Genomic DNA, 15534 nt, shown 5'->3' on the forward strand with positions numbered 1-15534 from the left:
CACACGCACACACACACATGCAAAATAAACTCTAGCACCTCTGAATGTCAACTATTTATTTCTAACTTTGCCTACCACATAAGGCTCCACTAAATGACTAAAATGAGTTTTATGTTTCCGAAAACGTAGACTTCCTCCCTCCACACTATTCTTTCAGTAATGGAGTAGTGAATAGTGCCTATCATGGTTCTGTGCTGAGCTATTGCTTTTCTTTCAGGTATTGAGAACAGAGTAAAAATATTCTATTGAATTACAAGAAGTCTAAGAAAGTAGAAGGATTAGGATCATAAAGTAGGAGTTGATAAAATTATTTTAAAAATTACTGGAGAGGTAACAATTACCATAACCTTTGACCCAAAAATCAAAATGCTTTTCTCATGAAAAATCTTTTCCAGGTGCTTCAAGGTTACATTAGGATAGAAATATGAAAGAAAAGCAATCACTCCCTCACTTGCTAATAGCTACTCACTGTGAAAATAAGGCCATAGCTAGACCTAAGGTTTATCCCTGGATCACCCAGGGGTCAAATCTGTTCATCTAGGTGACACACAGGGGATCCAGTGCTCAGGCAAGGGTGAACCCTGGATGGTCCCAGGATAAACCTTAGGTCTAGCTGTGGCCTAAGTCTCATTTAACAAAAATACTCAGCTAAAACGATTTTAAAGCTATATTCAAAGCAGATGTCTCAGCCATCAGCATTGTTTCCCCTCCTTGGTCTTCAATCTGAAATCTTTGTGTACTGTTTAGGTTCTTGAAAGCCTCTTACTTTGAATCTTCTGTTTTCTCTCTGTCCTACAGGCATCAGAAAACAATACTGAAAAGACTGCATTCACTAGCCTCCAAACACTTTAAAAGATTCAGTTTTCAGATTGCTCCCTTGGAAGTGGGTGGTGGTGTTTGTGGAGATTTAACTAGAGGAGTTCTTTTGATTGATTCCTGGGAAAAGGAAGAGACAGTGTATATTCAGAACTTTTTTTGGGGGGGGGGGTTGGGAATTGGGCCAAGAAGTTCTACTGGGACTATTTTTGGAAATGCATGCACACCTGTGCATTTTCCTTGTGTGCGTGCATATGCTTTAATGACATTTCGAAACCTAAACACATGGCAGGAAGTATTCATAACTGGTAATCATGGCAATGGTCAGGGATGAAGGAAGCTGGTAGTCCTGCAACATCTGGAGGGCCACAGGTTCCCCACCTGTGCCCAAATTGGTTATCTGTAGCACCGATGTCTCCCCTATGAGTCCGCCTATTTACTTCACCATAGGAGGTCTTGCTTCATGTGCCTTTGCTTCAGAGGCTTAGCTGTCTGGGGCATATGATAGGGTAACCTCGGTAGCAGCACCAAGTTTATGGAATTCTCACCCTTGTGAGTGTTGCTACTGAGATTACCCTGTCATGTCCCAGACATCTACAGTAAGCCTCTGAAGGCAAAGGCACATGAAGCAAGGCCCCCTATGATGAAGTAAATAGGCGAACCCATAGGGGAGACATTGGTGCTACAGATAACCAATTTGGCAAGCAGTAAAGGCATTCCTGTTTCTCCCAGCATTTGTTTTGTTTGAATTATTCTATTGCTGTTGTGGCTTGTTGAGGCTCCATTTTCTTTTAGCTCCCTGTTATTAATCATGTTTTATTATGATTTCCTTATATATTTTCTGTTTAAAATTGTTATAAGCTGCCTTGGGGGACCTTGTTGTTGAAAGGCAGATTATAATATTGTCAGATCATCATATTTGGCAAGCATATGCATATACAGCACTGTAGGGGAACCCAATGAACATGTGGTTGAAAACTGTGTCCAATCCTGGATAGCTAATACACATCTATGTGATCAGGATTTATCCACTATGTCTTTTATGGATGTATCTTCTGTATAGGGATTAGCTAGACCTACCTGTTAGCACACGACAAAGGAGGGGAGATCTCGCAATGCGTTTATCGCGAGATCCCTCCTCTGTTTACATTTGATGTGCAACATCCTTAGAAGGAGAGATGTTGCGCCTGCCATTTTTTTATTAAAGGGCCAGCAGCACACAAACGCTCTTGCGCAAAAGTTAAGTAACTATTTAATTTAAATTATTTTCCCCGCTCCCCCCACCCTACCCCCAATGGGCGCAGCACTCCTGAGGAATCATGTGGAGCCCGGTCAACCCGCGGCGCCTGGCCACATGTTCTGCGGTGAGCCCGAGACTGTGGAAAAACCAGGGCTAAAGGGGAGGGCAAGATCCCCAGGGCAAGGGAGGGATCATCCCTCCCTGACCCTGGAATCCCCTGTGCATCGTGTGGACACACTGGGACGATCCTGGGGATCACCCCAGGATTTTGCCCCATCTAGCTATGGCCTAACTCTTTATCCTTATCACAGGGCTTTTGAGTGGATAAAATGGGATACTCCAATATTTATAACCCTCCTTGGAAGCTCCTTCAAAGCAGAACAATGTGAAAATGTAATAAATATTCAATGCATATTCAGATGTTTGAAACCTTATTCAGAAATAATTCTGCTATTCAAAGGTATTGAAACTTGCTTTGTGTCTATGGTTTTGTCATATTTTCATGCCAATGCTGTAACTGACTGGAGTACCTGACTGGTATGCCTACTACAAACAATGCACAATCTGGGAGTCTTGATAAAATAATCCGTATCTCATGAAATGGCCTGTTCTCACTTCGACAGACTACCTCTTCTTTTTTTCCCTTAGTCCACAGATCAGAGATTTCGATGTACAGATGAAATTACTATAGACACAATTTGAAAACATTTAGCATTTGTTTGCTACTTGAGAGGCAAGGAAAAAGACATAAGTCTCATGTTGTAACAGATTGGGCTCCTGTATTTGTTAAGAATGAAAACTCACAAAAGCATCAAGTGGTGGTACCATGCTGCACACAGCCAACATCCATCTTCATTTAACTGACTGTTAAAGTGATTTGTTCCATGATACAACCTTCCTTCTGTTTGCAGCAATGCTATGATGTCACAAACAGTTCTAAAAGAAAAAAAAGCTTAGGAAGAGTCTTTGTGCAATTGTAGAAAGACGTGCTGAGAAGAGTTTCTTATGTACCCTCTGCTTTCTCAAGGCTAATATTGTTCCCCGCCTCGATCCAGAGGGAGAGGTGCGTAAGAAATAAATATTTTATTATTTGTATCATTTTCTTGTGCAAGCATCATTAGGAGAAAACTGGACATAGTTACATGTGAGAAAGTTCTTTAATGTAAGTGTGCATTGTTGGTAGGAAAGAGTACAGAGAGGTGGAACACTAAATTTAGATTAAATCTTTCTGTTTATGTTCATAGTCTTCCACTTCTAAATTCATATTATATTGAACATGAATAAAAGCCATTATGGCAGTTTCTAAATACAGAGAATCATGACTATTACATTGCTCTTCTGATCCTTACACTTTCATATGGCCCCCCAAAATTAAAAGGGAACTATCAGCTGCTCAATACGGCTGTTGCACATAAAATAAATCCCTCTTTCTTTCCAGGTTACACAATCTCAATTCATTTCTTGCTAAACTGTTTTATAACATTCATGTCAAATCATTCTGCAGCTGCTACCCCATTCCTAATCCTCCCCATGCTTTGTCTCTTTCAACAGGGCTGCCCTTTACAAAGCAGCTTGAACTCTGCTGTTGCACTGTTTGTCTTTTTCTCTTTGCTGGCTCAAAGTTCCTAGGGCAGACAAAGAATACACCAACACACACGCTAAGCAGCTGCAAAAAAATAATAATTAGCAGCTTTACTAGGAAAAAAGAAGCAGGTTCCATGCATTTTCAATGCTTTTGTGGAATGTTGCGTAGGAGTAGCTCACTTCCACTTTTCGCAGGTTAGTGGGGTTTAAAGAATGGATTATTATCAGTCATATTCTGTACCTAACATGATTAGATTTAGTTTGCAACTGGCTAGATCCAGGATTCCAGAGCAGAGATTAAAGGTTAAGCTATACAACAGAAATATTCATTTGGGCTTGATACTTGGAGGGTAGGGAATCCCCACAAAGGCACTTATAGACTCCTCAAAAGCTAAATTTGCTCATTGCCTGAGGACTCCCATTTTATAAGATGAATGTGTTTTTTTTTGAAACCTCACATTAATACTGTTGCATACTTCCCACTTCTCCTACCTTTCAAAATGTAGAAGCAGTACTATGAAGTTTAGTTTTCTTTTTAATGGGAGATAACTTGAGACTTCTGGCAACTTTTATAATACCCAGTTGCTTGTGAATAAACATGTTGAGAATGAAGGAACAGACATTACTGTAACAGAAAACAAGCACCATGCCTTTGGATTACCCCAGTCCCGTCATAATCCAGGACCAAGAGCCTTGAGACTAAGGTTTTCAGTGTCAGCAACTCCAAGGAAGAGCCAGGAGCTGTTCTTGGACCTTTACAAGTGGGGGCCTCCATTTTGGATCCTGCAATCCCCAGGTGTTGGTGCTGCCCTCTGATTCCAAGGAACAGATCTCCTCTAGTGAGCAAGGCGGCCCTTGAGAAGCCCAACCACCTCCTCACTCCCCAGACTCGCAATACTCAGAAGAAACTGGCAACTGTGGGAAAGGGCACCAGCCCTCTAAAAAAAATCCAGGTGCAATACTTGAGGAGGTAGAGTTCCCAGAAGGACTCTTCTGTCATGGCTATAAAACCCTGTCACAGTTGCTCTAGTGCTGGATTAATTTGTTTTACCTAACTGGAGGATTGCTCTCCACGGTCCTGAATTTAAGTCCATAGTCCCTGACACAACACCTACAGTTCTGTCTGGAGTTCTGAACTGCTCTACTCCAGAATTACCTCAGCTGCCAGCCAACCCTAAGTGCCCTTGCTTTAGCTGTTGTTTGATGGAATCCACCACGGAACATGACAGGACTATCTTATAGGACACCTTTAAAGAAAATTTAATCTGTCTCCACTCTAGTTACATACAGTGTGGTGTAGTGGTTAGAAAGTTGAACTGGGACTCAGGAGATCTGGGTTCTAGTCCCCAGTCAGCCATGAAGCTCACTGGATAACTATGGGCCAGTCACTGACTCTCAGCTTTACCTACCTCACAGGTTGTTTTGAGGATAATATAGAGAGGAGGAGGATCATGTAGGCCACTTTGGACTCCTTGGAGAAAAAGTGGGATACAAATGTAACAAACAAATAAAGAAAGAAATCTAAATTCCACCTGCTGCTTCCAGCCCCACTTGAGCATGTGTAGTGTATTTTGGTTGGTAGTATTTGCTAACCATTTTGAGCCATTTAGAAACATCCTCCAGCTCAGTGATTTTCAACCATGTTTTGGTTGAGGAACCCTTGCAACAGTTAGAAATATCCTGCTGAAATACAACCTGCAGAAACAAAACAAAGTTGAAAGTAAAGTAAAAATGGTTCAATAAGTTTACCGAGCCTTTTGTTTCTCATGACCTGTTCCAATGAGCAAGAAGCCCTGAGGAGCATTCCCCATCCTCTTAGAGCAGGGATGACTGGCTGGCATAAGAGCAGGAAGTGAACTGCCTGATTAGGAGGTTGTGAGACTTTGCAGAACACCTGAGGGATGCTCATTGAAGTGAAGTTTTATCCTAGCAATTTTTCTCTGATAATGCATTGTCTGATTGTTGCATAGTTTCTGATACCAGGCTAAATAGAGAAAAATGGTGATGGCGTAACATACAACTGAAAAATTAGTCCTTGGGCAACTAGGAGCTATTTTAAGGTAAAAAATAAGATTCCCTCCCCACATTGTACATATTTTGCACTGCCTACTGCATCTTTTCCATGACAGTCCTGCATATCATTTCAATACATTGCGGCTCTCCTTCAGTCATTTTGAGCACTGCAGGGCCTAAATGGGGCAAAAAATGTACGAACATTATAGTCTCAAACATTTACACCAACTGGGTAGAAAGTTGATTTCAGGGCTGTTCCTTTAAGTGTGTTTCCAAAATACTGCAGCAAATTGTATACAGAATGTTTAACCCCCAAGTCTGGAGGGTTATTGCCTATGAAAAAAATGCAGGAAATACATAGTCCCAGATGGTTGCTACTAAACAACAAAATAACAGAGAAGGAATTCAGAGAAGGACATGCATATAGTAGAAGCACAGAAGACTTCAAACCTCCTTTCAGTGAGAGTAAGCCTTGGAAATACAATTTTCCTTTCCCCTACAACATATTCTGCTAATTCCACTGCATATTAGGTTATTTAATCTGATGTTATGTTTCTTAACATATGTCCATTAATAAAATGGCACTATTATGAGACTTCTGGAAGCAGAGGCTCACAACAACCTGCCTGTTTCCAGAAGGCAAAAAAGCACCCTTGTTCTGGATACAACTTAGTTAGCTGGCCTACTACAGGCCTATTTTAGCCATTTCACAGGGATGGTAATCACCTTGAGGAAAAAGCATCATATGCAGATTCCAAAAAGTAAAAAATTGTGCTATTAAGAGGGCACAGCAATCTGAAAATAAGTGTCTTAATTCTCTCTCATCTCTTAAAAAAATAACTCTTTAGGGGACCAAGAAACTGTGAGAACATCTTTGTATATAATACGTAAAGAAAAAGTTGAAGGGTGATTTGTTTTTGTTTTTAAACTGAGCAGCCTTTGAAAGAAATCTTCTTCTGATCCCTCTAAGGCTACAAAATATTAACTTTCATCCCAGCATGCCTAACATGATGATTTCACAGCTTTGAATGTCTGAAGTAATCCTAAAAGGAAATAGCATCTTTCAATTACAGTGAGTTCCCTCCGGAAACAGTTGATCTGATTTTCAGATTATCTGTGCCCTAAGTTCAGGAACTGGCTGTAAAACAAGGGTGAGAGGCCCATCCACTCTAAAACCTGAGAGAAATAGCTTGGCTAACACTTGAGTGAAGGCACATGAGTCTGACATTAAGTCATCTAGCCCATACCAACATGAAGTCATAAATTGACTTACTGGTTCCTTCTTTCCAAGTGCTATACTATCATAACTCCTGTACTGTACAAAACGTTTTACCATCTCTCTAACATTAGTTCCCATTTCAACCTAATGGTGAAGGACAAGACAGGTACCATCATTTTACAGAGGCAGAACTGAGTCTTAGGCCATAGCTAGACCTAAGGTTTATCCCTGGATCGTCCAGGGGTCAAACCTGTTCATCTAGGTGACACACAGGGGATCCAGTGCTCAGGCAGGGGCGAACCCTGGATGATCCCAGGATAAACCTTAGTTCTAGCTGTGGCCTCACAGTGCCCTGCAAAAGGAGCAGATACATACAGCCACTTTTTCCTCCTGCATGTGGTAACTTTTTCAGAAATAAGTTGTGTGAATAGATGCTATAGGCATGCTTATTTTATCTAAGCCTAGAGGTTCAAAGATCCATTGCACATCACTCCCCACAGAGGTCTCTCCATATCAAGAAGTCACTGTCCTGTAGGAAACCAACAAATTGTCTAAATTCAAATAAAGAATGACCCTATTTTTTGGATTCAAGCCTACCATTTCGAAACTTTGGCTGATCCAAAATATTTCTAGGTTGTTGACAGAGTGATGCCATAATGATAATATTATATTAATATTAAGGAAGAGTCATTCACTCCCAGTACATTTCCTGGCAAATAGGTATTTCTTTACCTTTAAAGCCCTAAAGACGCTGGGCTTGGAAGATTGCCGTCCTCCTATACAAGCTGTGATCATCATCATTAGGGAAGTGGCTACCTAGACCTTCTCAGTTATGAAACTGCCTTCCCAATGCAAAGCTACATGGCATCTATTTCTTAGGTGCCAGGCAAAGGCTCTTGTGTTCACCTGAGTTTTATCTTGATCACTGGATTTCCTTTATATTGGTAAGTAGGTGTTATTCTAGGTGTGATTGTTATAGTTTACTCTGGGATTGTTGGGCTATTGTTCAGCTCAGTTGACTGCTGGAACTGTTATGTTGCTTTTACTGTTTTTGTGATAAATAGGTAGTACTTTTATCTGCTTGTGGTTTTTATTGTTGTTTCCAGGGAGGAGGTGGTTACTACAGACAACAAGGTGGCATAAAATTATTAAAATAACTAAGAAAAAGTCTGAATAACACTGACTTTCTATTCTGTGTCCTTCACCTTCTTTGTCAAATTCCTCTGTAAATCGCAAATCAAACTATCAGTATCTTTCCATACGTGGTGGTCACGCCCTAAGGTGAGCATATATTGGGAAAATGTGTTCCAGGAAATCCGGCTGATAACTGGACAATGGGTTCACCCATCTTCTCATTTAGCTTTGTTAAATTTATATAGAGGATTAGATACCAAGCTTTTAAATAAGGAATTAATAAGCCACCTACTATTGGCAGCTAGGTGGTTGATAGCTAAGCACTGGAAAGATGGCAAAAGACTCCATATTGATAATTGGCACCAAAAGGTTTGGCAGATTGCTGTCCTAGAAAAGTTGACACAAAAATTGAGGAAAGCACAAGGACAACTAAATGAAGATAAATTTGAGGGAGTATGGAGGAAATTTATTGAGTATGTGAATAAAGAAGATGGAAGAACACCGCCTTCAGCCTATAGAGAGTTATGGCAAGCATAAATGGATGAGTAAAGTGACTAATTTTTTGGGGGGGGGGGTAAATTATATTAAATTAAATTAATTAATGTTAAATAACCTCAAACCCAGACTGGAACATGTATTAATATTTGTGTGGACCCTGAATATATAGTATTATTCGACCTTAGTAACCAGAACTAAAGAAAAAATAAAAAAATACAATAAAAAACCACAAAACAAACTCTTAGTAGGTTTAATTGAGAACAACAATTAAGAATGCTTCACTTTTAACTGACTCATGCTTTTCGCATAACAATTTGTTTGGGTTTTCTTACTGAGAGAAAGTTCTTGTATTTTTGATCAGCTGTTTTTTCTGCCACAATGTAACTGCTTATATATATATATATATATATATATGAGAGAGAGAGAGAGTAATGAAAGCAAGCAATTGACAAAAACATTAATATGGATCCAATATGAACCTGTACTTTATGAAAATCTTCTTTGCAGAATGTTCCCACCTTTGGATGTGACATAGACGGCCAGAGGAGACAGGGCCTTTTCAGTTGGGGTACTTCTCTTATGGAATACTCTTCCCCTGTCCATTCACCATCCCTTTTAATGGCTTTTACACATCAGATGAAAACACTGCTATTTATGCAAGTTTTTTATTGTGTTTAGGACCTTTTTAAGTGTATTGTTACCAGTTTTTGAGAGAGTTTAATTTTTATTAATAGTTATATTTCTTTGCTGTTGGTTGTTTTATTCCTTTTACTTGGTTGGATCCAGCCACCAGTTTGACTCCCTTTCTTCAGGAGCAAGGCAATCCCATCAGCCCTGTTGCCGGCCTACTTAATTTCTCTCTCTCTCTCTCTCTCTCTCTCTCTCTCTCTCTGCTTCTTCCCTCCCCAACTCCTTTTCCTTGTGTCTTTTTTCATTGTAAGCCCGAGAGCAGGGACTGTCTTCTTTGCTAATTGAGTGTAAGCCACTTTGAGAGCCTTTTTTGGCTGAGGAGCAGGGTAAAAATGCAATAGATATATAGATAGATAGATAAATGCTGAGAGCATCATCAGAAGGGGGAAATCGTGTTTCCTTACCGTTGCTTCCTCCTCACCCCACTTCTATCCCACAATACTTTCTCTTTCTTCATACAGGGGAAGAAAGAGGAAGTAAACAATGACCACATGGCCCATTCTGTGGGCATTTTTATTGCACTGTTTTTCCTGCACATAGCAGGAAATGACTGCACATTTCGTTTCCAAAAAACACACCAATGGATTTACCAGGATATTATTTGTGGCAGAAAGAAGTCCAGAAGGAGTTGGAGACCCGTAGGAGATAGATGGCATAGTCAAAAGAACCCACGAAAAACCATGAGTGGGCAATAATGAGCATGCGATAAAACGCTCATGTGATGATGCTCTTAAAGTAGACTCACTGAAATCAATAGGATTTATGTTAGCCATGATCAACCATTGCCATTATGGTGTTTACATTTTTTAACTGCTGTCTGTCTCTGCTCTTATTAGTTTATTTGTTTTTGTTTTCATATATATATATATATATTAATAATGTATGCTGCCTCATAAATTAAGGTTATGAAATGAAATGTTTCAAATAAACAGATCTGAGATTATTTGAATTTTTTGGCAAGGTGTTTCCAATATATACTTCTTGTGCCATGCGGCAAATCAAAAAACAGCAACAGCAGAACCAAATACACTAACAGCTGAAGCATCAAAAATATTGCATTTTCAAGTCGGTTGATACAAAATGAAGCAAAATCCAGATTTTCTTGTAGCCTAAGCCCACACAGAAATTACCAGAGCAATCCTATACATATATATTCAGAAGTAAGTCTCACTGATTCAAGGGGTCTTACTTAAAGGTAAGTGTGTATAGGATTGAGCCAAACATATAAAATGAAAAAGCGGTATGCCACAAGTATTGTTTGAAAGATTAAAATAAATATGTAATTATGCCTAGTTTCTAAAACTGAACATCGCTCAGAGGATAAGTGCCTTACCTCATTATGTTTAAATGTTCCATGTCAAACTGGTTTTAAAATTATCCAAGACTATAGTTTGCCAACATGATCTATGCTGGCACAAGAATAAAGTTGCTGCTATACTATCCCAGAGTATGCAATGTTGAGGGATTACGATTGGTTTCCAACTTTTTTCATCAGCTCAGTACAACCATCAGCTTCCTTTGTTCCATTTCTAATTTAAGTACAATAAGTATTTAGGTGCCAAATAAAAGAGCAAGTTTTGCATGGCCAACTATGTAATAGAAACCCTTTAATTTCTCAAATATGAAGTACAACTGTACATAAAGTCAGTGTTTCTTATGCTTGGCAGCATCTCCACAGATTTCAGTGAGGAATTAAACAGAGGCTTAACCCCACATGGCACAATTAACATCTGTCTTAATCCTCCAGATTTAGTCCTACCATAGGAAAATTAGATAAAATATAGAACACAAAAACATACATCAGAGGAACATAATCTGATCTAGTAAGGACAAACATGCCACAAACCACTAACAGCATTTCACATGCAGTAAAACATATTTATCCCCATGGTGCACAAGATGACCCATGAGTCAGAAACTGGGTTTCTAGATTATGGATGCTCTAGGACAGAGGGGAAAAACAAGGTTTTGGAGACACTGGCTGTATTCAAGCAAGAACAAGTATAATCTACTCCTCCTACTATTGTGTGGCTGTGAGGAGGAATTTGGTCATGTTTGCTTATATTTTAAATTAACCATAGCTTAGCATGTTGTCTGAACTCTAAACTGTGATTAATTGTAACTATGTTTGGTCAAAACCAGCTGGCTCTGCCCTTTGTGGGTGCCTCTATTTGATATTCTCCCATACTATATCCATCCATTCAGGAGGATCCTCTGACCCTCTGTACAGCATTGGAGGGAGGGTTCTGGGGGATGCTGGTGAAGGAGAGAGTGGCCTAGTTCAGACAACATGCTAAACCATGCTGCTTAACCACAAAATGGTTAAGTTAAGCAGCATGGTTTAGCATGTTGTCTGAACCAGGCCAGTATGGAAGTCAGCTTCAGTGAACTCCCTTCTGCCAGTATGGCACTGAATGTCAGCTCATGATTTGAAGCTGTCTTGTTTCCACTAACCATGGGACAAAAGCACACATGACTTTAAACATGTGTCTAGAAACTATGTCTTTTTTCATTTGTAATCTAGAGTAGATGCAGGGAGTCCAATCCAGATTAAAGCACCCCGTCCCCCATGCTGGGGTCTCAATCCATATCAGGTCTCTTGCACCTATTCTAGAATAAAAATGAGACAAAAAAGATGTGGCTGCTACACACAGATTTAAAGTAACATCTGTTTTAGCCCATAGTTATGATTAAATAGTGCTGCTGTGTCAAAAATTTTGGCCATTCCATTTTCAGCATTTCGTGAGGGGGCGGAATGAAAACTCGGACAAAAGAAGCTGAGAGAGGTGAGAATTTCAGAGAATTTCTCCTTGGGGAAGGGAAGAGGTTCTCCGTATACCTTTTTAAACATAGCTAGTTGTTGAGGGGTCTTCTTTCTCACTTTTTATTTTTTTTAAAAGACCCCTGGCATTTTTAGGAGCCCTGGATGCTTATTGGAGAGGGCAAAGTCACATGGTCTCCAATAGGCTTTCACTAAGAACTGCTGGGCTCATCTAAATGCTGGAGGAAAGGGGTGTTTTTTTCTGAAAAACTAAAAAATAGGAAGAAAGCCCCTCAGCAATCAGGTACACTTAAAAAAGGTATGTAGAAACCCTGTCCCAAAGGAGAAAATCCTCCAAATTCCCCCCTCCCTGCAAAAGAGGCAGAAAAACCAATGCCTCTTTCACAAAAAGAGAGAAAGTTCCCAAAAATAGGGGGCAGGTTTTGGCCCAGCTCTAAGATTAACTAGGGTTTGTCCAGAATCAAACAACATGGCAAGCTGAGGTTAATAAAAACAACAAGATAAGATCAAACTTCCATACTTCTCCTCGCAGCCACACTGGAGGGGAAGTGGGGAGTGTGCAACCCCAGGGAGAGGTTAGGCTTATTTCTGTAATGCTAAACTGATGGTTTTGTGTTACATCTGTGTCAGCTCACTGATATTCCGTGTCAGTTATTTCAGTGGCTTGAATGATATTATTAGTGAGCTTCATTTTGAATGTATCGCATCGTGCTTGTCTTTAACTACAAAGCCTCCCACCAGTTATCTGTTTAAGGCTGCCACTTACCTCTTTCAATCTATCCAGCTCATTTTGCAATGCCTGCTTGGATATTTCCACCTCTATTATTTGTTGACGGAGGACTTCATTTTCATCCTCTGCTTTAACACGTTTCTCTTCCACATTCTCTAATTCATTGTGGAGCCTGACGGATACATCTTTGGCTACCTATTTGAAAGAGTACAAAACATACCTAATTGTTTTTTTTCAATAAAACATTTTCATTATCAGAATACAATATTTAAGTACATAGGCTTGGATCCGAGCATTGGAGGCTGCAAAAAGGGAGGAGGGAATTGACAAAGAATGCCTCCCTCCCTTTACACTAGCTAGGGCGGCCTGAATGGAACTCTGCTCCTTGTGGCAGGAGAAAAGTTGGCTCCAACCCATAAGAATCTTAGGTGCATATATGACTTGCCAAAAACATCACAACAAAAACAAAAGAAGACATGTGGACAAATATTATCTTGAAATTAGTTAGTTCAAAATCTTGCATATAACTTCTATTGTCCAGAAAATGATCTCCTTTAAATCAATTTTAATAAAATGTCTATGTTCCAAGTTCTGCCGTGGCATTCTGAAGCTGAAGTAGTGACAACTTTCTTCCAGCTGACTGCAATACACACCTCCTTTTGTTACTAACTGGGTATATATAGAAGAGACAATGAGTAGTATCCTATACTGCCCCTGTGTAAGCAGAACAGACTGCTACTGCAATAGGAACTAACGGTTCTTGAAATGACCAGAAATGCATAACAACATGGATTTCCTAGAAATGAAGGTTGCCACTAGCTTCCATGCTTATTTCAGGAAGCGTTAGTTCCTGTTGCACTGTCCATTTCACTAATAGAGCAAAACAATCTTGTTTCACACTAATTATCTTCATTCAATTACAGTGCATATTCAGCTCAATGTGGAGCAATCAAGAAATTTGCAGCTTAGGCAGTAGGAAACATGACCCAATTTTGTATCCTAGAAGTATACTGTAACATAGTCCTCTTGGAACTATACGACTTCAGAATGCAGATGGCATAACCAAATGCCCATTCATAGCGAAAGCTCCCTGCTGGGGGAAAGCCAGCACCTCAGGTGAGAGGTGTTCGTGGCCTACACTTCTGTATGATATGCTAGCTTTTCATATGCAGGGAAATTTTGAGATGACTGAAAGAGTATTCAAATATGCCCTCTCACTTCAAATGTGATTCCCTTACCTGTATTCTGGAGTACCTCAGTCTCAGAACTCCCACTCTTGCATACTTGAAAGACATGACAGTCAGTTCTTCAGGACATGCCCTACTCCTCCTTCTTTCAGCAGTATTGGTGGCTTTTATGACTAGGAAGAGCTTCCAATCATTTAGAAACTGCCTGTGGCAGACTGCTGCCACAGAAATGCTTCCCCCTCCAACAGCCACACATACCTGTGAAATGTCACAGGATTTTACAAATTACTTATCTAAAACTATATTGGAGACAATATAGAAGCCACATATACATGGAACTCTACCTTTGGCTACAGAAGATGGTATTTTGGAAGCATGTACAGAACTCCATTACTGCTATTATTCATAAAAGCTTCACCCACCTTTAGATCTTGCTCTAAGCTTCTAATTAGCTCCCCATCCACTTGACCTGTCTGTGCAACTTTCAGGCTTTTCTGCTCTGCTTTCCTGAGACGATATTGCAAAATGCGGCAGTTCTTGTTTGCACGGTCTAGCTCTCGCCGAAGTTCCTGCAGTTGGTAAACATCCTCTTCAAGGTAGCTGTCGCGCATCTCTTCCATTTCAGCCCGGAGTTCATCCAGCTCATCCTGCCATAACCCAGAACACTGTCAGATATTCAAAGGTTTATCCTGCCCCCATCCCAAGACATGATGAAAATAATCTAGCATGCACAGATCAATCTCCATTCACCATGGAGCTCAGGGAAACGTCTCACTGAAATGATGTCGCAAGCAGTGTCGACGATTATAGACCAATTGCAACTTCTCTCTTCAAAAATAATGGGAACAGCAACGTTATAAATACACTCAATTATATATAATGAATTGCTGTTGTGTTCATTTCCATTGCAATGGTAATTATAAAATTATAAAGAATGTGGAGAGATTGTTCTTAGAAGTATAGACATCATCATTCTTTTCTTAATTTGAGAACTAAAATGAGATTTACCTAACTATTATCTTAAATTGTTTGTATGTGTTAACAGAAGAAACTTATATTAAGTGCCAGCCTGTTTCTCTGATTATATACTGTACTATGTGCCACCATGGAATTTCTGCAATGTGAACCATTTACTTTTTAATGCAGGGGTGAAAAAACTGCAGCCCAGGACTACATGTAATGCTTGACCACTTCTAGTGCAGCCTGTGGAGCCGTGGAGACCCCACACAGTTTACCCTTCGTAGCTTTAGCACAAGGGAGGGAAATCCTTCCGTTATCTTAGATGTCTCCTGGGAAATAAGTGATAAGGGAACAGTTTCCATTCCCAGTGCTTGTGCTAGCAATGGAAAGTTCTGCCTGGAGAACGTTCCCTTGTATGTGTGTGTATTAGGGGGGATGTAAATGTGTGTGTGTGTGTAAACATATGCGTGTCTATGTGTGAATCAGTGTATGAGTCCATGTGCATGTGTGTGTCTGTCCCAGCGCATACACACATGTGTGGCCTCTGAAATGCTAGCAGATACTGGATGCAGCCCTTGGGGCTGGAAAGGCTGTCTGCATCTGCTTGAACAGAACTTGTAACTGCTTCCAAACAAAAAGTTACATATCAAAGCTGAGAAATGAGTTCATACAGACTTGAAA

At 40.0% G+C, this 15534-nt stretch overlaps 1 protein-coding gene across 1 annotated transcript in view; it reads right to left on the reverse strand.

Annotated features, from left to right (window-relative positions):
- The window catches only part of MTCL1 (microtubule crosslinking factor 1), a 123700-nt gene that overhangs the window by 94568 nt on the left and 13598 nt on the right, over nucleotides 1-15534 (reverse strand). Inside the window, 2 exon segments of the mRNA XM_063130572.1 lie at nucleotides 12743-12901; nucleotides 14316-14540. Of these exon segments, the coding sequence (XP_062986642.1) occupies nucleotides 12743-12901; nucleotides 14316-14513 (357 nt within the window). The 5' untranslated portion in view covers nucleotides 14514-14540.

The sequence above is a fragment of the Elgaria multicarinata genome, chromosome 7 (assembly GCF_023053635.1).
Source record: "Elgaria multicarinata webbii isolate HBS135686 ecotype San Diego chromosome 7, rElgMul1.1.pri, whole genome shotgun sequence".
Lineage (NCBI taxonomy): Eukaryota > Metazoa > Chordata > Lepidosauria > Squamata > Anguidae > Elgaria > Elgaria multicarinata.